This window comes from Chionomys nivalis, chromosome 1, assembly GCF_950005125.1.
Source record: "Chionomys nivalis chromosome 1, mChiNiv1.1, whole genome shotgun sequence".
NCBI classification, from domain to species: Eukaryota; Metazoa; Chordata; class Mammalia; order Rodentia; family Cricetidae; genus Chionomys; species Chionomys nivalis.
This window is the reverse complement of record NC_080086.1, coordinates 23,204,886-23,232,391: the sequence shown is the minus strand read 5'-3', so window position 1 is coordinate 23,232,391 and position 27,506 is coordinate 23,204,886. Positions and strand designations below refer to the sequence as shown.

At 49.3% G+C, this 27,506-nt stretch overlaps 1 protein-coding gene across 4 annotated transcripts in view; it reads left to right on the top strand.

The window, feature by feature from the left end:
* The window catches only part of Tspan11 (tetraspanin 11), a 64,614-nt gene extending 41,408 nt beyond the window's left edge, over positions 1–23,206 (top strand). For 3 of the 4 annotated variants that reach the window (XM_057784108.1, XM_057784114.1, XM_057784105.1), the window contains exons 4-9: positions 7,868–7,942; positions 8,732–8,836; positions 11,122–11,280; positions 11,589–11,675; positions 11,831–11,864; positions 17,609–23,206. In XM_057784108.1, coding sequence (XP_057640091.1) covers positions 7,868–7,942; positions 8,732–8,836; positions 11,122–11,280; positions 11,589–11,675; positions 11,831–11,864; positions 17,609–17,691 — 543 coding nt within the window. In that variant the 3' untranslated portion in view covers positions 17,692–23,206. The remainder of the gene's footprint in view (positions 1–7,867; positions 7,943–8,731; positions 8,837–11,121; positions 11,281–11,588; positions 11,676–11,830; positions 11,865–17,608) is intronic. The other variant, XM_057784123.1, reaches the window with a different exon arrangement.
* Positions 23,207–27,506: the final 4,300 nt, after the last annotated feature.

The following is a 27,506-nucleotide window of genomic DNA, read 5'->3' as shown; positions in this document are numbered from 1 at the left end:
AAAGCTACAGAGAAACCCTGTCTCGAAAAAATCTAAAAAAATAAAATAAATAAATAAATAAATAAAAAGACACAGGCTAACAGATTGGATACAAAAGCAGAATCCATCCTTCTGCTGCGTACAAGAAACACACCTCAACCTCAAAGACAGACATCACTTCAGAGTAAAGGGTTGGGAAAAAGTTTCCAATCAAATGGACCTAAGAAACAAGCGGGTGTAGCTATCCTAATATCTAACAAAATAGACTTCAAACTGAAATCAATCAAAAGTGACAAAGAAGGACATTTCATATTTGTCACAGGAAGAATCCATCAAGAGGAAATCTCAGCTGAACATATCAGTTCATACAAGGGCACCCTCATATGTAAAAGAAACACTACTAAAGCTTAAATAACACTTTGAACCCCACACACTAATAGTGGGAGACCTCAACACCCCACTCTCACCAATGAATGCTTAGCCTAGCTTAGGCTCATTTCTTTTTTTTTTTAATTTTTTTAATATTTATTTATTTTATTATGTATATAGTATTCTGTCTGTGTGTATGTCTGCAGATCAGAAGAGGGCACCAGACCTCATTACAGATGGTTGTGAGCCACCATGTGGTTGCTGGGAGTTGAACTCAGGACCTTTGGAAGAGCAGGCAATGCTCTTAACCACTGAGCCATCTCTCCAGCCCTAGGCTCATTTCTTGCTAGCTCTTATAACTTAACCTGTTTCTCTTCATCTATGTTTTGCCTCAAGACTTTTCTCCTTTCTTTCTGTATATCCTACGCTATGTCTGCTGGCTGGTGGTTGCCTGACTGGCCCTGGGCATCTCCCTGTTCTACTTCCTCTCATTCTTCTCTCTCAAGCCTAGATTTCTCCTCCTATTTATTCTCCCTGCCTGCCAGCCCTGCCTATCTCTCTCCTGCCTAACTATTGGCCATTTAGCTTTTTATTAAACCAATTAGGTGCCTTAGGCAAGCAAGGTGAAACAAATGTAATGCATCTTTACCTAATTAAACAAACGCAGCGGAAACAAATGTAACATGTCTTTACATTGTTAACAAACGCAACGGAAACAAATGTAACATGTCTTTACACAGTTAAAGTAATATTCCACAGTATAAACAAATATAACACATCTTTCCATAGTTAAATATTCCACAGTACCAAAGGGTAGGGACTTCACCACAGTCACACAGCGTTTTATCACAGAGCCAAGCTAGGTCTGGAGTCCCAAGCCAGGCCACCTTCTGGGCCATCACCTCCCAAACCAGGACCACCTTTCTCTGTGCCCGCTCACTGCCACCACCACCAGCATGTTCTGTAGAAGCAGGTTTTTATGGAGGAGGCTTTACAGCCACTTAACTTCCTCCATCACCCCTCACCTCCAAACTTCTGCAGCCAATGATTCAAAATACATGGAAGACTTGAGGCTGAGCCCGCAAACTCAACAGGTGTTTGCAGCACAGTTGCTCCTGGCGCTCCTGCTCTTCTGGACACCATGAGGGATCAAGAAAAGGGAATCTGACCCTGCTATTGGTTTGAAGTCTAGTGAGGAACACAGGACCCTGTGATGAAAGGGGTTCAAGCTCTTCTCAGACACTTTGCCCTCCAAGGCCTAGACCTTTCCTAACCCACGGACTGTCTGTTCCCTGGAACCCAAGATCTCCTCTCTCTTGTTCTTGCTTGAAATTCCTCTTCCTTAGTTCCCCTTTCCCCATCATTAGTCTTGACCTAGAATTCTCAACACGAGAGGCCATGCTGTTGCCCCATCCTGAGCCCCTGCCACCATCTTTGCCCTACCCGCATCGTGTTCTCCCTGTGCACAGGTGACAGACACATGCTAACCACCTCCCTGTTAGCCTGTAAGAAAATGGGAAAGCCCAAGCCATTCCAGGGGTCCATAGTGGTAGTGGCTAGTCAGGTCCCCATGCATTAGTCTATCAGCAATAGCATTCTCTGGGTTCCCTGGGCTATGCAGTCCCCATGGGGAGCCTGCTGTATACAGGCCCTGTACCCATTCTAGAGCCTGTTGTCACTCAGCCCATTAAGATGAAACCCTGGGAAGTTCCCACATGAAACCTGGTAGACGTCTGTCATTGGCTCCTCTCACAGGAACTGTGCTTTGCTTCCACAATGCCCCCAACACATGTAAGGTGGTCTCTGGCCCCAGCAGTTAGCCTTGCCCTCTGGATGACCTCTGTCACACTTCCTTCGTGTGCCTCTGGAACACTTCCTTCCTCCCCAGAGTCTATCAGCCCCTCCCTGCTGGGTCTCAGTCTCCCCACAAGCTGACAGGCAGCTATCCTCATGCCAGCTCTGGTGATGTCTGTGCCCGGTCCCTCCAGCAGAACGACTATGCACGCTAGCTTCCGACTGGTACAACCTCACAGCTCCAGGTGGGGTGGCTGAGGCCCGGCATCCAGGAAGGCAAGGCTGTGGCCTGTTGGCCAAGTCTGTGAGTACTGGACTGGTACCAGGAGGGCTAGGGGTCACCTTCGACCTTCCAACAGTAACATCTCATTAGAGGAATGACTTGATGCTCCCAAGTCCACATCCTCTCTCTTCTGCAAATAGCCAAGCGCCTCCAGCTGGTGGGTAATTGTCAGAAAATAATTTGCCCCAAGGTCACTTGCTGCTTAAACAGCTGGCTCTGACTTTTCCGGTTTGGCTTGGTCTGAAGTCCCTGAATCTCCCTCCCTCTGCTGCTGTAATCTCTCCATGCTCAGCTGCCGGGATCTTCTGTGGGCTGCTTCCCACTGTCTCTTAACTTTGGCCATCCCTTGATTCTGCTCTTTCTTCCAGACTACTCTGAGGATAGCCTGGCATCTCCACCTGTCCTAGCCCTCCTGGACTAGAACGTTGATGGTCACATAGTGACCTGATGACAAGTCTTGCAAACTGTCTTTGTTTTACTCTCATAAGCAGAACAGTGCTGGGTGACGGGGACAAGAGGGAGCACTTTGGCAAGCTTCCTTCTTTGTGGCAGAGTCCGTGCAACAAAGAAAATCTGAAATGCCGATTTTATGAAGTTCTTAGAACTGACCACAAAGATGGCAAAATAGGTGCTGAACTGCTGCCCTGTGTCATTTGTCCCTGAGAGTCTGACCTAGAAATTGTCCCAGTGCCCGTGAGTTCAGCTGAAGACTGTTTCTAATTAATCACATTTCTGCATGCTTCCTGAAGGGCCTCTCATTACAAAATATACTGGTTTGTTTCAGGGAATACTGTGCAACCCCAGATTCCTCTCAGATCTATCATTTCAGAAAGTGTCCAACTTTGCTTCTAGTTAAAACTGTTCCACTAATGAACTATAAAAGGGACTGGGGAGACCACTCCAGGAAATACAGGCCTTGCTGTGTGAGCGTGGGGATCAGAGTTGTTCATTCAGATCCCCAGAACTCAGGCAGAGGCCATTCCTTTGCCGTCTCTATGGCAGTACACCTCTCCCCAGGTCACCAAGAGCAAGCAGAGGGACCCAGTGCTTCAGAAAGCAGAGTTTTCCCAGGGATAAAATACCCTTTCCTGGGAAGTGGGCATACCTGGTCACCCTACGTAACGCACCAACAACAGACCAAAGAAATGATTCCACTCAAGTCCAGCTTGGTGAGCCAATGTTGGTGTTCCCTACAGGAGCGTGTGTGACAGAAAGGGAGCCTTCTGGCTGAAAAGCCCACCCAGCACAGATGCGGCACAGATGTCCCCGTGCTCCTTGGACAACTTGTGGTCAGCTCCACCCCAGCATCCCTCTCTCCAGCAGTTGTTTCCTGCTTATGTAACCTTGGGCAGAGGTCTAGGGATCTTGTAGCGTCTTTGCACCATGAGAGAATGGTTCAGTCTGAAGGAGTTAGTTACACAACACCAGGGCATCCCTCCGGTCTCCTGACACTCGCTTAGGTCAGGCTGAGTAGTTTCATGTGCAGATGTGACCTTCCAGACAGGCAGGGTCAAGTCCCTCTCATGCTTGTTCTTCTGGGTCCCATCCCTGGCCTCTTGGCCAGTGAATAACTTTCTCTGGTCTTCTTCTGTGCATCCCAGAGTGCCTAGGGACACATATGCAAATCAAGTCTCAGCATCGGCCTGAGAGACTGAAGGGGAGTGTGTCTCTGGCTTTCCCAACCTCTGAATCACTGACATGGCTGATGGGTAGTTTGGTGCGGTGGGAACTGCCCCGTATCTCAAAGATGGTCAACTGTATCCTTTTTCTGCTTTCTGGAAGCCCATAGTACCTTCTATCTTGGCTGTGATAACAGAATGCCAGCTGGTCCCTGGAGGCAAAACCTTTCCAGATTGAGTGAACCATTGAGTAACCTGAACTGAGGTAGCAGCTGTGTCTCCTCCCAGATAGAAGATTCATTGCTTTCGCCAGCATGGGGCTGACCCTGCTGCCAGTTTCTGTTGTCTCTCACTTCTCCTGTAGCCCAGGGTTGTTTCCCAAGCTTATACCCAACCCCACCAGGCACCATGGAAGAGCCAGGGAACTCCAGGATGTGGTTTCTATCCTGAGAAGCTCACAGTTACTCTGGTGAGACGGGACTGCTATCTACAGCAGAAGTGACTGAGACAGTCCTACTGTTCCGGGAGAGGCACCCCATCAACTCTTTGCTGATGTCTTGGAAGGCATGCTGATATGCATTCAGGAGGCCTGGGTGGACCAGTAGTCCCTGCCTATATGTCCCATGTAATGGGTCAAAAGCTGCTCTCAGTACTATATGTGGGTAAGAGGAATGCAGGACAACATCAAGCCAAAAGGGCTGACATATTAGAGAGGAGCACTGGGGCCCTGAGCACTGTGAAGTGGCGGGACAGTCCTCAGAGTGGGTTGCAGTGCAGCTACACTGTCTGATGGACTAGGCAGTTCCAGGCTTGTCCTCTGCTGATCTGGGCTGTTGGTCACTGGCACTGTCTGATGAGTGCTGCTTACCTCAAGCCTACCCTTGGCTGTGCTCTGGGAGAAAGCAGGTCAGAGCTCTGAACTGTTCAATCTTCTCCAACCAATCAGGGAAGGCAGTACAGGTGATGCCACCACTGCCACCGGCAAGGAAACAAAAACCCAACCCTAAGGTCAGGGCTGCCCCAGACAGCCCCAAAGCTTGTATCCTACATACAAGGAACACAGTGTTCATCCTGTATAGCTCTTATTGGAGCACACCACCTTGGTCTGTGTATGTATGTTTTCCTAGCTGGCAGTGGTGCCCATCCAGTCAGTCCTAGTAAACACAAGAGTTGGGCTTTGTCCTAGAAGGCAGGCCTGCCTGCCTCCAGCTTTCTCCATGTCTCCAGATGTATTCCTGGAAACAGATGTGGCCATCACAGACCTTAGACACTTCAGCTTACTCTGGATCCCATTCAGTATCGTCTGCCCAAATAGGTTGAAAAGTCCTGGGGCTGAGGAATGTGCCCTGGAGAGGCTGTACCCCTTCCCATACTCCTGGTCCTGAGCCTGACACCAAAAGCCTAGAAAACCCTGTTTAGACAGAGAGACAGATAGACAGAGCTCCAGACAAAGTCACAGCAAATAGGATCACCGAATGTGCACCCCTAGCCTGTATCCCTCACAGTATCCTACTCGGTCTTCCCCATATCCTCAGCCATGGAGTGATAGGATGCATCTGACCTTGAGGGAGGAACAGACAGAGCTTGGATGTGCAGACTGTCTGGCCTTTTCTATGACAACACAAGAGGAAAAAGGAAGGGTGACTAGGAACATCTCCCATCCTCTCTGCCTTGGGCTCCACAGGTGATGGGCAGGCTAAACCCCCACCTATAGAGACTAGCAACTTGTCCTGGTCACTGATGATGGCCAGTCACAGTGCTGAAAGAAAGGGAGGCAATGATATTACTGAGAGCTGTGTGTTAATTTAAAGGGCAGCTTTGTCCAGGCTTTTCCCATAGGAGTTAAAAGAAATCCCACTCCCACTCCCAAGCCATACCCATGTAATCTCCCTATCTTAAGGGTTCAATCTTAAGGTCAGGCAAAGTCTAAGGACCCATGACAGCTGTCTTCTCCTGTCTGCATGCCTTTCCCTACCTCATAATCTGGTATCTCAGATGGCACCTATAGGTGGCCTCCCCAAACCCTGTGATCTCAATACACATTGGCTGCTGCCCTGTTGTGGCCAGATGTAAGCTCTAGAGAGAAGGGAACTGCTCTTCTTCTTCTTCTTCTTCTTCTTCTTCTTCTTCTTCTTCTTCTTCTTCTTCTTCTTCTTCTTCTTCTTCTTCTTCCTCTTCCTCTCCCTCTCCCTCTCCCTCTTCCTCTTCCTCTTCCTCTCCTTCTCCTCCTTCTTCTTCCTTTCCTCCTCCTTCTCTTCTTCTTTGGTTTTCCCAGACAGGGTTTCTCTGTGAGTTCCTTCCCTGGAACTCGCTCTGTAGACCAGGCTGGCCTCAAACTCACAGAAATTTGCCTGCTTCTGCCTCCCAAGTGCTGGGATTAAAACCATGCACCACCACCGCCTGGTGAAATGCTCTCCATGGTCCTCCTCTCTCTCTCTCTCTCTCTCTCTCTCTCTCTCTCTCTCTCTCTCTCTCTCTCTCTCTCTTTCTCCTTTTACTCTCTTCTCTCTACCTTCTCCTCTGTTCCTTGTCCCTTTGATGCCTGTGGTCTGTTTTCCCTCTATGTCCCCACCCCTCTCTCAGACCACATGGGACTGACCTATTGGCTCCCACAAGGCTCCCGAGTGCTGCTAACAGTTCACAGCCAGGTAGGAGCCAGGATGGAAGTGCACATCTGTATGCTTTGAAGCTCAGGGCTCAGGACTGGCACCGAGAAACCTGGGAGAGGCAGGCATGGTGAGAGCACCCAAAAGCCCTGGGAAAAGTTAGGAAGGATGGGAAGTAGGTAAGAGGAATGCAGGACAACATCAAGCCAAAAGGGCAGACATATTAGAGAGGAGCACTGGGGCTGAAAGAGATGACTCAAATCACCATCCAGGGACTTTGCCTTCTCCAGGGCCTTAGTTTCTGGGCCCAGTCTGATGTGGGATTCCCCTCTGTATGCTGTGAATACCATTGGTTAATAAAGAAACTGGCTTGGCCTGATAGGGTGGAACAGAGCTAGGTGGGAAAAACTAAAATGAATGCTGGGAGAAAGAAGGGCAGAGTCAGAGAGAAGCCATGGAGCTGCTGCTGGAGACAGACTGAAACTTTGCTGGTAGGCCACGACCTTGCGGTGATGCGCAGATTAATGGATATGAGTTAAATTAATATGTAAGAGTTAGCAAATAAGAAGCTAGAGCTAATGGGCCAAGCAGTGATTTAAATAATATAGTTTCTGTGTGGTTATTTGGGGAGTCTGGGCGACTGAGAAATGAACAAGCGGCCTCCTTACAATACCAGTCTACCTCTCCTTTCCAGCCTCCAGGGTGTTCGCTGTTGTCCAAACTCAAATGTTCTTCTATTGCTCTTCTGCTGCCTGGAGCATGCTTCTCCCCTTCTCTGCCTGGAAGGTGCCTCTGTATCCCTGTCAGAGAGGTGCCGCAGGTGTCACCACCTCCCCAAAGCCTCCTCTGCCTCCCCACCACATCAGGAGCCTCTGGAGTTACCCCACAGAAACACCGACAACACCATGCTTTAATAACTTCATATTGCCCCCCTCCCCCCGTCTCCACACAAGCCAGTAATATCGTATCCAGCCAATGTCCACTCAAGCCTGGATGATAGTTGGATTCTTGGGCTGTCTGTAGGCCAGAGCAGAGGGGTGAGTGGTAGCCAGCAGGGGTTGTCATGTCCAGAATGTGGGTTTAAAAAAAAAAAAAGAGGAGGTTTGGGGCCATAGGGGTCCTGGCAGGTATCACCTTCACCTCCCACTTCTTTGCCGAGGCTTTTGTTACAGGGGAGCGCTGGTTCCCAGGGTGACCATTCCTCTTCTTGCTCCTAGTATTTCTGCCTGTTGTTGGCCATCTTCCTCGTGGAGCTGGTGACAGGGGTCCTGGCACATGTGTACTACCAGAGGGTAAGTACAAGGCCCTGTTGAGGTTTTCTGATGGTGCCTGAGGGAGTCGCAGCAAGATGCTGGGGTTCGTGCTGCCCTAGCATCTGAGGCAGAGGTCTAGATAGGTAGTCCTGTCTCCTGGGCTGGTGATCTTCTGCACCCACTTCTTGTCCCATTCGATAGATCTCTCTGCCTCTGTTGGTACTGCTGGATTCCATAGGGGAGCCTGGTTGAGAGTCTCTCAGGGAGGATATTTCATTCTTCTCCCTCCAGGGATCCCTAAACAAGGAACCCACTTGCTAAGACAGCCATTGAGAAGGGATCAGAAAGGGCCAAATGCAGACTGACCGATTGTAAAGACTGGAGGAGGCCCTGTCTGCCTCAACGGGTGAGAGTCAGAATCAGTCTCTTTCTTCCCATGCTCACAGCTTCCGGTTCAGGATTTGAAGGCAAGAACAGGGTAGCATTGGGCTGGAATAGACAGTGAGTCCCAATAAGCAGGTCCTTTGAAGCCAACGTGCACACAGTTGGCCAGGGTCACAAGTGCCCACATAGCGAACCTCATCTTGTAATCAAAGTTCAAATCCACAGCAAGTTGAAGGCAGCTCCCATGGGACACTGCGTGAGTGGTGACATCTTCAGCCCCTGTCGGCTCTGCCCTTCATGCCTTGCCTTCATGTCCTCTCACAACACTGTCGGAGTCATTACAGTGTCCTGACGACAGCTGGAGAGAATTCGGAGACATCTGAGTCCTAAAGGAAGGTGTGGGGGGTGGGGGGTCTGCTGACACACTTCCTGTCCCCTCCTCAGCTGAGTGAGGAGCTGAAGCAACACCTGAACAGCACCCTGACTGAACGCTACGGGCAGCCAAGAGCCGCAGAGATCACAGCCTCGGTGGACCGGCTGCAGCAGGATGTAAGCAGGATGCAGGTTTACACCTCGCCTCTGTCTCTCCCAGTCTGTGTGACCCCGGGACAACTGGCTCACCCTCTCTGATCTCCTGTCGCACATCCCTAACCAAGCTGTGTAGTGGGGGGTTGCAGTGGTGGTGATCGCCTCTAGATGTGACACCCTGGAAAGTACTCAATGAGCCCTGGCTTCCCCCATACCCCCTTTCCACTCTCTCCAAACCCCATCCCTGCTGCCTTCCAGTTTAGGTCTACTGGGGCAGACAGTTATCCTCATCTCCTCCTGTCTATGAACTAATTTTATTCTTCCTCGGAGAGATGGACCCAAGGCTCCAGTGTTCTCTGCCAAGCCACCATGGCCCAGAGCAGGAAAGAATTTTCTGATTGGGAGCCATTGAACAGCACACAAGGGGCAAGAAAAAGTCTTTTTTGCAAGACGCAGCAGATCCCAGAGAAAATGACTAGGGGCATGTGTATATACATAGGTACACACGAAATATGCAGTCATGCCCCCGTGTGCTTAACCCAGTAGCTGGGACAGGGCCACCCACACTGTTGGTCACCTGTGCAAGCAGCATGTACCTACTGAGTCCCACATGTAAAGAGCCGTGTGAGACAGAGGGTAGGGCAGGAGCCTTGGCTGGGGGGGGGGGGTCTCACTCATGGAGCTGTGGACAATAGGTGACACCAGGCAGTTTTTCCCAGGCACCTCAGATTAGAAAGAAGGGGAGGTAGGGTCGGAGGAGGGCGTGGTTTGCCTAAGTGGGAGGGAGGCAAACATAGGCAAAAGGAAAGCCTGCCACTGACCATGGCGTCAACATGCGTAACACAGGCCTCTCCCAAGCTGGGGCAGTTAGTGTCCCAGCTCAGCACTGAGCCTGAAACAGTGGTGGATCAGAGCTAGGGACAAATCTGGGCCACACGTGTATAAATGACAAGTGTGTACATGGACCACTCCTCACACAATGACCCACCATGACACACAGTGACACACAATGACACACAATGACGCACAATGACAGTAGTGCTTTGGCATCTGCTGGCTCTGTGCAAATGCTGAGTGCTGTCCAAACACCTGCTCTGTTCATCCTTACACATCCCCACCGCAGAGGTTATTTTCCCCATTTTATAAGAGCTCAGGGGCACCAGCACACACACACACAAGAGAGAGAAAGAGAGAGAGAGAGAGAGAGAGAGAGAGAGAGAGAGAGAGAGAGAGAGAGAGAGAGAAGACATAACGTACAACTGCATGTGACTCTAAGCACAGCCCTCCCCAGTGGCTGCTCTGTGTGTGCCATCATTGGCTGTGGTCATGCTCTTGTCACGCTGTTATATTATGTGTGTGCTCTGGGCGTGATATCATGTCGTGGTCATGCTCTCTATGCTGTAGCTGTTACATTGTGCACATGTTCTGCCTCAGCTGTCATGTCATGTGTGCGCTCCAGTCTCGTTGTTATGTTGAGCGTGCCCTACGGGTGCTCTCTCATGTTGTGAGCCTGTTTAGCGTGCACAGTGATGTGCAGGCTCCCTGTGCACACTTACAGGTGTTTGCTGACCCCAGACAAACTGTTTCTCTGTGCCCCTCTCAAGGACAATCAATGGCAAGCTAAGAGCCAGGTCCTCAGCTTCACTCCCAGCATGGAGATGGCTAATGTTTGAATAGAATGTCCCTGCACCTATACCCAAGAGACAGACTCAGTGCAGCTGTGCCATGCTCCTGGGCACGGTCGTAGGATCTCAGTGCCATGATTTACAGAGGGGAGGAGTGGCCAGCATCTGTTCTTTGACTCACTCTGAATGTGGTAAAGTACAGGCCTGCTGGGCTGTACTTGGCATTCACATCAGTCTCTGTGGACAGTGCTGACCTGGCCTCTGGGACACACTCCATGCCCCTCTAGTCTTGGAGTTCTGAACTTCAACACCCAAATGGGGATCCTGAAACCTCTGGCAAGTTAGATCCCTGTCTCCAAGTCCTACCTCCTAAATGACCAGGGAACATCGTCCCTGTGATCCCCCCCCCCCGCTCTGGACCCTGGCTGTACACCCTAATGGTACCCAACATCACAATTGTGAAATCCCCACATCTGTCTGCCCTTCAGTCTCACATATAGTCCCTACCCCTAGAATATTTGGCTCGAGGGAGCTAAGAGGTGTCCTGCAGAGAAAGGTCCCAGACAGACCCTATCCTTCTCCAAGGAAATCCCAGAGGAGGACCTGAATACCGGTCCTGGACCACAGGGTCGGGAGCACCACACAGACCCCTCTCACCCCAGCTTCATCTCCTCCTCTCAGTTCAAATGCTGTGGCAGCAACAGCTCAGCTGACTGGCAGCACAGTACATACATCTTGTCCCAGGATGCCCAGGGGCGCCGGGTACCCGACAGCTGCTGCAAAACCGTGGTGGCGCACTGCGGCCAGCGGGCCCACCCCTCCAACATCTACAAGGTAGAGGTAAGTGCAGAGGTCATCCAGAGGTTAGGGGAGGACCCCCAGAAAGTCCAGCTCAGTAGGCATGCGTGGGAAAGTAAAAATCCAAGCTTTGGCCTGAAATCACAGAGCCTGGGGACACTCTGAGTTCTGACAGAGGACTAAGAACTAACATGGAAGTCTCAGACACCATGGTTCTCAAAACAGCCAGGAGAAATTCCAAGGCTAGCAACCCCCAGTCTCGGCAGCACACAGGATGACAATCACTCATCTCCCCTCTCCCCCTGCCTGTTGCTGGGCTAAGGCCTGAGTAACCCACCTCCACCTTGCAGGGAGGCTGCATGGCGAAGCTGGAGCAGTTCCTGGCTGACCACCTGCTGCTCATGGGCGCAGTGGGCATTGGGGTGGCCTGTCTTCAGGTAAGTGGAGCAGGGGATGTCTCCCTTCAGCTGAGGTCTCAGACCCCTGTCTTGGGGGAAGTAGCTGATGTCTTGCACATGGCCTGCCCTACCTTTGTCCCCTCCCTTTCCCTTGGCGACCAAGGATGAATCACACTGTCGGTCTCATTCCCCAGAGTCCTGAACAACTTGACCTGAGTGTGGGATCAGGTATGAGGCATGTGCCCTGTGTGCTCAGCACAGCCTGCTGAGTTTGTGAACATCTAAGACTGGCTGCATGTGTCTGTGCGCACATGATACAGGGTGTGTGCACGTGTGTGCTTAAGTTGCCTGTGCACATATTCATGCATGTACCTGACGTCATTCCATGTGTGTATATGTTACTTCCAGGAAGATATGCCCCTTTCCCTGAGGATGGGCAAAGCTACACTCTACCCTCAATGCCTCTCCCTGCATCCCCTCCTCTAACCTCTATCCAAGAAATGAGCATCAGTCCCCACTTTTGCTCCAATCAAGGGACTGCTGTTGGTTGCTTTTTACTCTTTTGGCTCTTTTGGGGGGCCCTCCACCCAGTTCCCAAATAAATCACACAAAGGATTAGTCTTACAAATGCCCAGCCTTAGCTTGGGGTGCTGCTAGCCAGCTTTTCTTAACTTAAATTATCCCATCTATCTTTTGCCTCTGGGTTTTTTACCTTTCTCTATTTCTGCATATCTTTCTTTACTGCTACTCCATGGCTTGCTGTGCAGCTGGGTGGCTGGCCCCTGAAATCCTCCTCCTCCTCTCGCTCCTAGATCTCTTTTTCCAGATTTCTCCTATTTAATCTCTCTGCCTGCCAGCCCTGCCTATCCTTTCTCCTGCCTTGCTATTGGTCATTCAGCTCTTTATTAGACCAATCAGGTGTTTTAGACAGGCAAAGTAACACAGCTTCACAGAGTTAAACAAAGGCAACATAGAAGAATGCAACACATCTTTGTATCATTAAACAAATATTCCAGAACATAAACAAATGTAACACATCCTAAAATAATATTGTACAAGAAGAGGCCTTAGGAGAGGAGCCGGGAGAGAATCCTCAGGCTGAGCAGGCACAGAAAGCACTTCCTTCTACATGTATGTATACTCCTGCTCCCTTCCAGTGGTGGGAGCTGTGTGGGGGCTGCCCTTCTTGAAGGACCTAGAGCATCCTGCTGCTCTGCCCTGCACCTCCCACCCAAGGGCTATAAAGTGGCATCCCAAGAATGGAAGCGGCTGAACCACCAGTCACTGGAGTTCCCGTCTGACTCTGGCTCAGTGTGGCCTTGAGTCTTTCAATTTCATCTGCAAAATGAGGCTCATTTCCTCATTCTCATGTTGCCTACATAAGATCCAGGGATGCACAGAAGAGCACACAGCCCACACAGGGTGCCTGGCACACACTTGCCTCTGTAGATAGGTGTGAGCTGGCTTTATCTGATTTTCTGCAGTCTCAGAGTCTTCGTCCTAATGCATTCTCATTCCAGACCCAAGCCAGGTGGACAGAGCATGCACCACACTTCCTGGATCAGAGAACTGAGACCCAAAAACACTACACACAGGTCTCCCACCTAAACCTGCAGCCACAGCTCCGGGCTTTGGCCCTTGGCTTTCCCAAGTGCATTACTCCACAGAGCCTGTGGGAAAGAAATGCGTGGGATGTTAATGTCACCTGCTTAGGGCTGTCTCTGGACCATGTGTCACCCCCCTCCCAGAGGGACTGGAGGGTCAGCTGCCACCTCACACGCTGGGAAGAAACTTTCCAGCCTCTCAGAGGAGGACCTTCTTGGTTCTGCTGATGAGCAGGACTGCATGAGCTAGGACCACTTATTTCATCTCTGAGGCTCAGTGGTCCATAAAATGAAACCGCCGCTGACTCTTGTGGTGGTTGGTCATGCATCCAAATTGTGGGCCTTGTTGCCAAGCAGATGCAGATGCCCATAAAAGATGCTCATAGCTTTTATTTCCACACAGGTCCATTATCTCTCAAAAACCCCCACTGACTCCTTGGTCTCCTTGCTGCTAGACTAGGGGGCCCAGGGACACTACATAGCCCTTGCATTTCCCTTGTACTGAACCCAGAGTTGCTGCTGGGACCAGGCAGGGCTACCCATCACTCCAAGCTTCAGGATCACTGAGGTTCCCTGAGACCCATCACACAGGTTTTTAAGGGACTGCCCTAGAAAGACACTGACGAGGCCTGGTCCACCTCTGTCCACGTCTTCCTGGCCTTTGTCTGCAGAAACTATAGCCAAAGGTAATGAACCTGAGGACCAGGGACAGGGCAGCAAATGCTTAGAGCTCAAAGTCAGAGCAGTTCAGTGCTGCTATGTAAGTCTAATGTCCAGGTGCCAGGCCACTGGGCAGGCAATATTCCTGCAGGTATGACACCTCACCCTGCTATGACTCTGCATCTCACCCCTTGCCCAGGTTTCTCAGTTGTAAGAGAAGCTAAGGTGGTAATGGCCAAACCTCGGTTAGAGTGCCCTCTACTGGCCAGATATGGACATTAATCTACCCAGTCTTCCAGGCAGCCTAGAGAAAGGGCCCAAACCAGATTTTCTTCCCCAGAAGAATAGTGTTTCTTCCAGACAGAGCAAACACCATGTCCCTACATGCACGCACACGCACATGCGCACACACATGCACACACACACACAAGCACCAAGGTCAGGATATCATCCTGAGATAGTGTCCCTTGGTTTTCTTATCAGTAGGATAGAGAGACTAGACAATTTTTAAAAAAGCAGCCATCAGTGGACATTGTTACCTAGGAGACTGATCTGTTAGGCACAGAAGGCAGGAGCTGCTGGCATTGAAACAGCCCACCACTCCCTGCACATGGCCCTGAAGTACATGTATGGATTCTTCTACAGGGTGGAATCTGCTTCCCTGTCCCACCTCTTAGCAACCTTATGCTTCTATGGCCCAGAGATTCTGGTAAGGTTCCCAGTTCACTGACCAGCCACCTTAGACAGATACTCTGTGAACTCTGGAAACTAGGCAAGAGTACAAGGCTGTCACTCTAATCTCAGTTAGGTGTCCGGTGGCCTGTCCATCACCGCCTCATGGACATGTAAGCCAAGATGTACATGCTCAGGGAAATGATGAACTTACACCATGGCGTGTGTGCTCAGAAGAAATTATCACCTTGGCCACATTGTAGAACCCCTCAGCATATTTTGAACCCACCCAAGACCCGGGGCTCTACTCTAATACATGTACATCCAATGGCCAAGGTGGCCCCCAGACCTCAGTATATCTTCCAACTTCCTCAGATTTCAGGGACTCCGGAGATAACTGAAGCTAGAGATAAGGTATGGAGGGCTTCAGAGGTGGGAGAAGAAAGCCACACGGGGACTTTCCCTGGGAGTCTTAGCAGCAAGGTGGGGACTGTGGGTAGCATTTACAAAGAGGTCCACAAGAAGCCTCTGAATGCAGATGGGATGACCCAGCGGTGGCCTTCACAGAGGGCTGTCTCGAGGACCGCAAGCTGGAGCAGGAGCTGAGTGGCAAGGGTGCTAGAAGGAGGAGCCCCTCCCCTCAGAGATGTTGTCCTCTGGGCACGCGCTGGCTCCTCTCAGTAGCATTTCCGGGCTTGTCGTAGCCTCACTGTGGGACTCCATACACTACGGGTCCTGTCAGGTCATCAAACATGGGCTCACCCAGGCCAGAGAGGGCTGCTGGGCCCGGCTTATTCATCTACATTGAATATGACTAACTAGTGCGAGAGATGGAAAGTCGCTCACTGAAGATCACACAGCCACTGTGGCAGAGCCCGCCAGGCCTCCTTCCTATTCCTGGTGCTCTTTCTTCTCCACCAGCTTCCTCTCTTGTGGGTGGCTTTCCACTGTGGCATAATCTTAGAAAGCAATTTATAGAATATTCTAACTGGGAAACTTGAAAAAGGTTATAGTAGCCCAGGAATCTTTGGGGGCTGTCCTCGCACACAGAGGAGGCACCTCCCTGTTAAAAAACACCCACGTGCAGCCAAGTATTGTTCTGAGCAGCTCCCCCAAGGGAGCCCTATGTCCTGTGCAAGTGGAATTGGTAGCAGGAGCCAAACTCAGGAGATAGGCTACCCTCAGCTATGTTTCGCTCTCTCCAGGAACTTCTCTGTTGTTTCATGCTACCATGCTGGCTGCTTGGACCACCCATGCTGCCTTCTTGTGACCTCTGTCAAAAGGAGAAACTGGTACTCATTAGGGACCTAGTGGGCTACTGGCCTTTACCCTCTGTGCATTTCAGGGCAGATGTATATGCACACATGACTATGTGTGCATGTGTGTGCGTGCGTGCGTGCGTGTGTGAACTGTACAATGTGAGGATTGTGTGCATGTATGCATGCATGTGTGGACCTGCGCATACATTAATAAGTGTATCCTTTCACAGAGTTCAAGGTGAAGTATGTAGGCACATGCATCTTTGCATGGACATGGACATGTTTTGATGAGAGTGCCTACCCCCATGCACTTGCTATGACTGTTGAAGGATCCATCTCAAATACATGCTGCAGGCCAGAGAGTTCAGCTCCTACGGGACCATCTAGAGTTAATTGCATGCTGAGTAGAAGTGGATACATACAGCTTACAACACACATAGACCAGAACAAGAGGTTCCTCCCACCTGCCCCTTTGTGTGCATGAGAAAGACCCTGAGAACCCACGGGAAAAGCACCCAACCATGAGATGGAGACAGGAACGTGCCACAACCCCTGGGCGCATGTCTGTGGATCACTGTGCCCGTGCCTGCTTAAAGCCGGTGGAGGGGAGATAACCTCTTAAGCCGCCTGTGGGCTTCCGAGCCTGAGTCCCCGGGTGGATTAGCCCGACTCTTAGCACTGAGGCTAAACCAGAAAGCAGCACGTATAACCTCAGCTATGGACCCTGCTGGGCCTGTGGCTGGAGAGTGGGGAGCAAAGTGAAGAGATAAACCCGTCCTTGATGACCAGAAGATAACCTGACAAACAGGCAACTGTCTCAGCCTATGCCCATCTTCATGGGCCTAGTCCTACTCTGGCTGGAGCTCCACTGGCACCCACGCCTGCGTAGCCGAGCCCAGGTCTGTAGAATAAGCCGAGGAAAGACGGGATAATCCCTTACATAGAGACACTCGCTCTCAACCCTGTGCCATGTGACAGTTGGGTGACTGCTACTCAGGACTCCTGTCTGACACAGAGTGGAGACCAAGTAACTACACTGTCACCATCAGGATCAGGATGACAGCAATGGGGCACCTTCTTCTGACACACCCATCTCCTTGTCTTCAAGACATCCCTGGGTGGGAAGGAGGAGAGGGGGAAGGGGCAGCTTCAGGGGTGGGAGAGCAAAGAGCATGGGGTGGAGAATACAGGTCCTCTGTAATCTGGGAATTGGAACCAAATGGGAAACTGGACAAGTGGGACCCCTCTGTGTCCTTGTTCAGCCCATGGGCCCAGTAGGGGTACTGGAAGGCAGGATGCCAGAGTCCCCCACGCTCACTCATAGGAACACTGAGGGCTCCTCCCAGAATTGTGGAGGGCTTTGGTTTGGTTCTGGAGCAGGAAGCAGAGATGCTGTGGACAGCTCTGGTGTGAGTGGGAACATCATCACAGAAGAACCAGATGAGCAGAGCTGTCTAGAGAGAACCTCTGGGTCCACAGGTCAGTAGCCCAGACCGGGTGGGTTCTGGGAAGGACTGCAGCCTCTGGACCCCAACCCAGATCCACAGGATTGAAATGTGTAACCAGGCTCGTGATTCAAGCCCATTCTAGCACAGAAGTCAGAGCTTCCCCTGGCCACATCAGCATCTCCTGGGGTCCTATGAGAAAAGCAGACCCTTCCAGATGGGTAGGGTCCGAAGGGGTGTAGATCACTCCAGTGTGAGCAACCGATCCCAGCACTCAGCCAGCAGCCTATGGGGTTCTCACGCCTTTGCTCTCTGTTCTCTCCATCTGGCAGATCTGTGGGATGGTTCTCACCTGCTGCTTACACCGAAGGCTCCAGCAACATTTTTACTAAAGGATGCCCCAGTAGCCTGCTGACTGCCCCACACAAGGGCCCACATCCCCACATCCTGAACCAGGCCTGCAAAGTCAGCGGTTGGGTCATGGATTCCCTGAACCCTATGCAGAGCCCACCAGCTGCCTGTGGTTGTGGCTCCTGCGCGTCCCGCCGGGGCAGGGACCTCTGCTCACTCCTCCATTTCCAAGCACTCATTCACTGCCAGAATCTTTGGCAGAGGATGGTTCTGGCAAGAGGCTGCCGGAGCCCTTTGCCAGGCACGAATCCCTATGGACTACAGGAGGGCCAGAGCTCAGCTCCCTCTGCACTATCTCAATGCCTGAGTCTGGACTAGAAGGATGGCAGATGGGTCTTCCCAAGACTCCTGCAGGGCTTGGTGTGTGATTCCCACTGACATTGGGTCCCAGTCAGCTCTCCTCAGAGAAAAGCACCACTTTGGGCAGACTGGGTTAGCTCACCCCCTCACAAAACTTAGTTGGTTTTGGATCTTCCCACCAGTAACTGGCCATGCCCTTCCTGTAGGGCCTTGGACAGGGGTCATCTAAAATGGGGCAGCTAAAGGCCAGGCTGTTGGAGGCACCAGGACAGGGCACTAAAGAGGCAGGTTGTTACAGCAGGGTGTGCAGCACCTGAGAGTCACATGACGATCATGAGCCCCAGCCTCCAGTGGCATGTCCCCTTCGCAGCATCGACTCCCAGAATACCAGGTTTAAGATGTTAGTGAATTAAAGCTCTCCCCTAGTGGCCCACACCTCTGGCTGTTAAGTCAGGACTGCCGAGGAGAGGAAGCTATGGGGAAGGAGGTACTCTGCCTGCACCCCATTTCCTGGTGCCTTCATGACCCCATTTCCCTTCCACTGTGTTCTCTGCTATTCCAGAGTAACACGGTTCTCTCCTTTTCTCTCTAGTCACTGGATGAAATAGAGACTATTTGGAAAGAACTCCCCACACATTAAAGTAGACAGAAAGAAAATCCTAGAAAAATTAAAATCAACTACTCCCATAGGGAGTATAGACATAGGGTACAGACCATAGGGGATCCCCTCTTCATTGATTATTGCTTGGGCAGCTTTGCACACCAGGACTCCAAACCAGCTTCAGCTCCACTTGGGTCTTGCTCACCTCTCCACAATGAACAAGTTTGGCATCTTGTTGACCAAAAGCACTTAGAACTTGCCTTCTATCTGACCCAGTTCTTACCGCCATGCACCCAGATCCTGCTGAGCTGGGTCTGTTGTTGCAGGGAGATGAGCTCCCAGTCGTACATGAGGGAACTAAGGGCCACCGGTTGCAGCCCCAGCATAGGCCTAAAATTCCATTCTCAGGGCAGGAAGTAGTTGCATCAACAGAGGGAACATCAGGCTCTCATTGGGTCAGCCTCTTCTACTCTGGGATTCTCCGGGGGCTACGCAAAGCCCAGGCTGGCTTATGTCACCTGCCTGAAGGGCCCTGGGTTGCCTGTACAAACTCAGAAGAAGAAAAAAAGATACTCCCAAAAATCCTAGACTACATTATGGCCAAGAGAAAATCTTAGCTGCCCTCCACCTTCCCAGATTCTCGCAGCTATTCAAAAACTCACTTTATTCTCCAAGCTTATAGATCTATAAGACTCAGATAGAGGGGAATTAAACAAAAGATGTAGGGTCCAAACCACATTCCTCCTGAAGAGGCACCGAGGGAAGTAGTAATATACAAAGGGATTCTGTGGCTTCAGCATCTGCTTTGGTAGCCTCTCTTAGTTCTCAGACAGATGAGGACAGAGGTGACAAGTGGGGACCATTGTACAGCTTCAATGCAGAGGAAGTCAGGAGAGCATAGCTCATTGGCCCTGGTTAGAGTGCGGAGTGAGTGGACAGCCCCAAATGTGACCTCCTTGATCACAACAGCCTTGGCGACAAGATGGGGTTAGAGGCCATGAAACACACAGTAGTAGTAGCCTGGGTTTAGTGCAGAATCTGTAGTGCGGTGTGTCCGTCAGATATACGCTCAGGATATTGCTTCCTATTTATCCTGAGTTTGTCACTCTGAGTTCCTTAGAGAGAGGGAAGGACCTACCTATAAAATGTCATCCTCAGTCTTGAGTCAGCACAGACATTGTGGGTCCCACACCAGGCCCTGAACTTGGCACAGCTGAAGCCATCATATCCTCACCCTGAGCGTGAGTCGCCTTTCCCTCAGCTCAAAGTGGCTTCCTCAAACACAGTATGCCCCCAAGCCCCCCAGATGGCCAGTGTTTGGGGAACGAGGGTAAACCTTAGTCTATGATAAGGAGATAAGGACTCTATGTGCATTTTGTCCCTTGCCCTCCCCAGCACTGTACCCCTCGCCTCCCACGGCACTTCTGGCATGGCTTTGGGGATGGTCACCGAGGATCTGCATGTCTCCTTCAATGTCATCCACAGTGACACCAATGGAGTGTGCTATAGCCCCCATTCTGCAGATAAAGAAGCTAAGACTCGGTCAAGTTGAACATCAGTGGTGATGGCTGTTGTCAGAGCACCAGCCAGGTGGACCCAAAGAAAGTAGATCTGGGAGCCCCTCCCCCCAGCACTGGCTGTCAGGTTGGCATTTGAGAATAGTGTCCTAGGTGGTATGGTCAAATAGCGGCAGCCTCAACGCCTCCTCGGTTGGATGGACCCATCCATCGTGTCCCATGTCTGCAGCTTTTTGCATTCCCAGGTGAAGTAGACACCTATCTTGTTTTGCAATGACAAGGTCCTATCAGGAATCTAAGGAGGCCAGAGCTCCTAAGTATGATCCAGGCCACACTCAGAGGCGGTGGGGGGGGGGGATGAGAGCAGGGACTATCTTTAGTGCTCAGCCTCCATGTGGATGGGAACCACACCATGTGAAGCTCGCTGGCTGGAATGTGAAATGTCTCTCTGTGTCCCATAAGGAGGTCAGGAGAGAACCCCAGATTGTATTCATTCCTAGAGCCGCCCCAGGTATGGAGATACCCTGGTTGGTGATGCTGAACCTCCCCCTCAGGCAGACCCTCTCTCTCTTCTTGCCCCCTCCCCTATATTAAACATTTGTTGTTTCTGGGCTCTGGAGTGGACACAGGGTGACTTCTGTCTTGAGCCCTCTCACTCCTCTCAGGGTCATAGAGGTTCATATCCAAAAGGCTCTGGCTGTCTGGAGGATGTGCAGCGGGCTAGTGTGATGAGCCACTGGGAGCTCAGAATCTGCCACTCTGAACAGCTTCCAGGGTTTGAAGTCAAGGGAATGAATGGACCAGTTAGAACCCTACCAGCTTTGAAAATGCCCTTTGCTTATTGGCTTTTCAGGGCTGGGGCAAAGAGACAAGAGAAGGGAGGGCAGCCAAAGCTGTTCAGAAGGAACGTAGCCATCTATGACTTCCGGGTGGCAGTTAGGCCACCGGTGACCAGTGTGACGTGTCTTACACTTGGTCTCCCCTCGGCACCTCCAGGGAGCCTTCAGAGCAGCATATTACCACCCCATAGTTGCTCTAAGGAAGGCCAGAGCCAACAGTTGGCATGTCTGCTAAGTTCCCAGGTGGTAATGCCACGGCCTGGCAACCACACCAACCCACAGTGTGGACCACACGAGGACACCACGGACTGGCTACCACACCAACCCACAGTGTGAACCACACGAGGACACCACGGACTGGCTACCACACCAACCCACAGTGTGGACCACACGAGGACATGGCTACCTTCCCTCGGATGTCAGAGCCCTCAAGGGGCAAAAGTCATTCAGGTCATCTGACCTGAGTCACACATGGAGCTGCTTGAGACTGTTCCCACTAGGTCCACAGGGAGGGTGAAATGACACCAACCACTGAGTGGTTTCCAACCAGCAAAGCACATGCCTCTCGAGAGAGCCTGCTTGGCACTCCTGCCCCTTCTGTGACCAGATGTCTGGGCCTTCTTCCTGGAATGGGGGCCCTTATGCTCCGAGATCCCAGCTTCTTCTATGTGCCATGGGGTGGCCCTGCTGTGCCCCTGTCACTCTAACACGTCTAGCCAGAAATCAAGGCTCCCTCATCCTTCCCCTCCTGCTTATACGCCTGTGAAACCTGCTCCTTCCCTACGCCAGTACTGATGGAAATTCCAGGGACCCCATTGTCAGGAGGCCAGATGGGCTCCTGGATCGAGCTGGCCCATGGATGTAAGACATCAGATATCCTACAAAGGCAGAAACTGCCTTAAGCTACTGACTGCTTACAGCGAAACTCCAGATGTGAGATGCACCTCTCCACTGACCTCACCGTAAGCTCCGTGCCTTGTGCTGACGGACTCGATAATAAAGAGTGCCTTCTGCTGACTTGGTGTTGCAAGGAGACCCCGGGTCCTCTGTTCACCAACTGCATTGCACTCCCACGGGAGCTTCTGTGTTGGCCATGGCTTCCCTCCAGTGCCTGCTGACCACAGCCATCAGAAGTCTGCTGCCCCCTCATTCATCATCCCATGGCTTACTTGTCTGGAAGGATCTCTTCTGCTCATGAATGTCATTAATCTGGCCCTTTGGGCCGCAGGGCTGAGCTGAAACAAGTGGGGTTTGCTTACAGCTTCCTGTCCCCAGCCAGTGAGTATGTTCATATATCCCTGCCACCTGCCACCTGCCTCCACCATGACTGCCACCGAATCCGCCTCCTCCTGTGGTAGTACTTCAGAGGCCGAGGCAGGAGGATTACTCAAAGTTTGAGGCCTGGCTGGGTTACTTAGTGATTTCCAAGCCACCCTGAGCTAGTATAGCAGTCTGCTTTAAAAAAAAAATTCAGGATATATGAGACAACTCCACACATAAAAGCTCTCATTGCATACACATGACAACCTGAGCTGGATCCTCAGTTGTGAAAGGAGAGAACCTAACACCCAAATGTACCTCCTGATTTCCACATACACACCATGGACCATGGATTCTCTCTCTCTCTCTCTCTCTCTCTCTCTCTCTCTCTCTCTCTCTCACACACACACACACACACACACGGCCGAGGTTGGATAAAACAGCCAGTTGTGGTGGTGCACACTTTTAATCCCAGCACTCAGGAGGCAGAGGCAGATGGATCTCTCTGGGTTTGTATCCAGACTGGTCAACAATAGTGAGCTTCAGGCAAGCCAGGGATAAATAATAAGACCCACCCTATCTTCCAAAATGAAAGTAATAAAATAAAAAATAATAAAAACAAAACGGGAGCTGGTGAGATGTCTCGGAGGGTAGGGGCACATGCCACCAAGCCGAAGTGAGAAGTGACTTGCTTTTCTTTCTGCTCTCACATATTACACGCTGGCTGCAGCTTCCCCTCCCTCTACTTCTCCTAGCTCTCCTCACCTCCCCTCGCCCCGCCCCCAGGCCCGCTGCCCCCACCCCCACATCAACCAAATACAGCATAAGATGCAATTAGGCCAGACACAAACGCTCACATCCAGGCTGGATGTGGCAATCCAGTAGGAGGAAAAGGGTCCCAAGAGCAGACAGAGAGCCAGAGACAACCCCACTCCCACTGTCAGGAGCCCCCCCCCAAACACCAAGCCAACAACCGTAACATATATGCAGAGGACCTAGCTCAGACCCATGCAGGCTCCGTGACTGCTGCCTCAGTCTCTGTGAATCCTATGCTCTCCTGGAGTGCCCCCACAAGTCCTTCTTCCCTACCTTTAGCGGGGTTCCCTGAGTTCTGAGGGGAGTGACCGGATGGAGACTTCCAACCTCTCCTCTCTCTCCACCTAATGTCTAGTTGTGGATCTCTGTATATGATCCCATCAGCTGCCAGAGCATCCTCTCTGGTAATGACTGGACTAGGCACCAACCTATGAGTATGACAGAACATCATTAGGAATCATTTCGTTGATTTTTTTTTTTTTTTTTTTTTTTTTTTTTTTTTTTTTTTTTTTGCCAGTCATGTTTTGTTCTACCCTAGGTCTCTAGGCTTTGCAGACTCTGGTTCCTGGTCATCCAGACAGTGTTGAACATGGTCTCTCTTATGTGATATGAGCCACAAATTTGACCAGACATTGGTTGGTAACTTCCGCAATTCCTTTGCCACTGTCCCAGCATACCTTGCAGGCAGGGCATATTGTAGGTTGAAGGTTTTGTGACTGAGTTAGTGCCCCAGTCCCACCACTGGAAGCCTTGCCTGGTTACAGTAGATGGCTGGTTCATCTCTGTAGACTCCGTTACTAGGAGTCCTCACAAGGGTCACCCTCATAGATTCCAGGAGTTTCCATTGTACTGGGTTTCTACCTTGCCCCTGAAACCCCTCCCAGTTCCAGCCATCTCTCCCAGTACTCTCCTCTATCCATCTACCACCACCTGAGCCCTTCTATTCCCAACCCAGCCCTGCCAGTTCACCCACAAAATCTATTTCCCCCTCTCGGGAGATCCATGTCCCCCACCCCCACCTTGAGCTTTCCTTGTTACTTAGTCTCTCTGGGTCTGTGGATTATAGCATGATTGTCATTTATTTACCAGCTAATATCTACTTATAAGTGAATATATACATGTTTGTCTTTCTGGGTTATTTGTCTGGGTTACCTCACTCAGGATGTTTTTTTTCCTAGTTCCACACATTTGCCTGCAAATTTCATGATGTTATTTTTTTAACAGCTGACTAAACTCCATTATATACCACATTTTATTTATCCATTCTTCAGTTGAAGGACATCTAGGTTGTTTCCAGTTTCTGGCTATTGCAAATAAAGCTTCTAGAAACATAGTTGAGCAAGTGTCCTTGTGGTATGGTAGAGTATCTGTTGGGTATATGCCCAAGAGTGATATAGCTGGGTCCTGAGGTAGTTCAATTCCCAATTTTCTGAGAAACCACATTGATTTCCATAGTGGCTGTACAAGTTTGCACTCCCACCAGCAATGGAAGAGTGTGCCCCTTACTCCACATCCTCGACAGCATGAGCTGTCACTTGTGTCTTTGATCTTAGACATTCTGACAGATGAAATCTCAAAGTCATTTTGATTTTCCATTTCCCCAATGGCTAAGAAAGTTTAACATTTCTTTAAGTGCTTCTCAGCCATTTGAGATTCCTCTATTGAGAATTCTGTTTAGCTCTGTGCCCCATTTTTAATTGGGTTGTTTGGTTTCTTGATGTCTAGTTTCTTGAGTTCTTTATATGCTTTGGATATTAGCCCTCTTGTAGTGGGGGCTGCGGACTGTGTTCCTGCCGCCCCAGCTCCTGATAGCCTGGCTAGCTTATGCCCCAAAATAACAACACACAAACTGTATTCTTTTAAACACTGCTTGACCCATTAGCTCTAGCCCTTACTGGCTAATTCTCATATCCCGATCAACCCATTTCTAATAATCTGTGTAGCACCAGTCTTACCGGGAAAGATTCAGCACGTCTGACCTGACGGCTTGCTTCATCGCATCTGCCCTGGCGATGAGCTGCATGGTGTCTGGCTCTGAGAGGAGCTGCCCTGCATCTGAGCTCACTTCCTCTTCCTCCCAGCATTCTGTTCTGTTTACTCCACCCACCTATGTTCTAACCTATAAGGGCCAAGCAGTTTTTTTATTAATTAACCAATGACTTTCCTCTATCACCCTCTGTCAGATGTGGAGTTGGTAAAGATCTTTTCCCATTCTGTAGTGTGCCATTTTGTCCTGTTGATGATGTCCTTTGCCTTATAGAAGATTTTCAGTTTCATGAGGTCCAATTTACTAATTGTAGATCTTAGTGCCTGTGCTACTGGTATTCTGTTCAAGAAATTGTCTCCTGTGTCAATGCATTCAAGACTATTCCCCACTTTCTCTTCTATCAGGGTTAATGTTTCTGGTTTTGTGTTGAAGGACTTCAGTTTTGTCCAGGATGATAATATTTTTCTATATACCAACATCCAGTTAGACCAGCACCATTTATTGAAGATGCTTTTTTTCCCCATTGTATATACCTGGCTTCTTTATCAAAAATTGGGTGTCTGTAGGTGTGTGGATTATGTCTGGTTTTCAGTTCAATTTCATTGATCAACCTGTCTGTTCTTATGCCAGTACCATGTGGTTTTTATTACTATAGCTCCATAAAATAGTTTGAAATCAGGGGTGGTGATACCTCCAGACATTCTGTTATTGTTCAGGATTGGCTTAGATTTCTTATGTTTTTGGCTTTCCATATGAAGTTGAGTATTGTCCTTTCAACATCTATAAAGAATTGTGTTGAATTTGTAGATTGCTTTTGGTAAGAATGGCTATTTTTACTATGTTAATCCTACTGATTCTTGAGCATGGGAGAACTTTCCATTTTCTAATATTTCTTCTTAAATTTCTTTCTTCAAATCATTGAAGCATTTGTCATACATGTCTTTCATTTGATTGGTTACCAAGATACTTTATATTGTTCATGGCTATTAAAAAGGATGTTGGTTCCCCGATTTTGTTCTCACTCCGTCATTTGTATATAGGGATTACTGATTTTTTTAAAAAGTTAATCTTGTATCTAGCCACTTGACTGAAAGTGTTTATCAGTTGTGCTAATTCTCTGATAGAATTTTTGGGATTACTTATGCATACCATCATATCATATGCAAATACCAATACTTTGACTTCTTCCTTTCTAATTTGTATTTCCTTGGCTACCTTCAGTTGTTTCACTGCTCTAGCTAGAACTTCAAGTACTATATTGAATAGACATGGAAAGAGTGAACAGCCTTGTCTTTTCCTGACTTTAGTTGGACTGCTTTGAGTTTCCATTCATTTAATTTGATGTTGGCTATTGGCTTGCTGTATATTGCCTTTATTATGTTTAGGTATGTTCCTTGTGTCACTGATCTCGCCAAGACTTTTTTCATGAAGGAGTGTTGGATTTTTGTCAAAGGCTTTTTCAGCATCTAATGAGATGATCATGTGGTTTTATTTTTTACTTTCAGATTGATTACATTGGTATATGGTATATTGAACCATCCCTGAATCTCTGAAATGAAGCTTATTTGACCAAGGTGGATGATTTTTTTGATGTGTTTTTAGATTCAGTTTGCGAATATTTTATTTAGTATTTTTGCATCTATGCTCATAAGGGAAAATGGTCTGTAATTCTTTTTCTTTGCTGAATCTTTGTGTGGTTTGGGTATCGGGGTGACTGTGGCCTCATAAAATAAATTTGGCAATGTTCCTTCTGTTTCTATTTGGTGCAATAACTTGAGAAATATTGGCATTAGCTCTACTTTGAAAGTCTTGTAGAACTCTGTACTAAAACAATCTTAGGGGTTATAGATCTATTTAAGTTGTTTATTTGATCTTGATTTAACTTTGGTGAGTGGTATATATTGAGAAAATTATTCATTTATTTTAGAATTTCCAATTTTGTGGAGTACAGGCTTTTAAAATATGACCTAGTGATTCTTTGGATTTCTTTGGTATCTGTTGTTATGTTCCCCTTTTCATTTCTGATTTTGTTAATTTGGATATTCTCTCTGTGACTTTTAGTTAGTTAGGATAAGGGTTTGTCTATTTTGTTAATTTTCTCAAAGAATTAACTCTTTGTTTCATTGATTCTTTGTATTGTTCTCTTTGTTTCTATTCTATTGATTTTGGCCCTCAGTTCGATTACTTCCTGCTGTCTACTCCTCTTGGGTGTGCTTACTTCTTTTTGTTCTAGAGCTTTTAGGTTGTTCTTAAGTTGCTGGTATGAAATCTCTCCAGCTTTTTTATGTAGGCACTTAGTGCTGTGAACTTTCCTCTGAGCACGATTTTCATTGTGCCCCATAAGTTTGGGTGTGCTGTGTATTCATTTTCATTGAATTCTAGAAAGTCTTTAATTTCTTTATTTCTGTCTTGACCCAGTTTTTATCCAGTAGAGGATTGTTTAGTTTCCATGAGTTTGAGAACTAACTCTTAAAAGTTGTCTCTGCTCTCTGCTTGTAA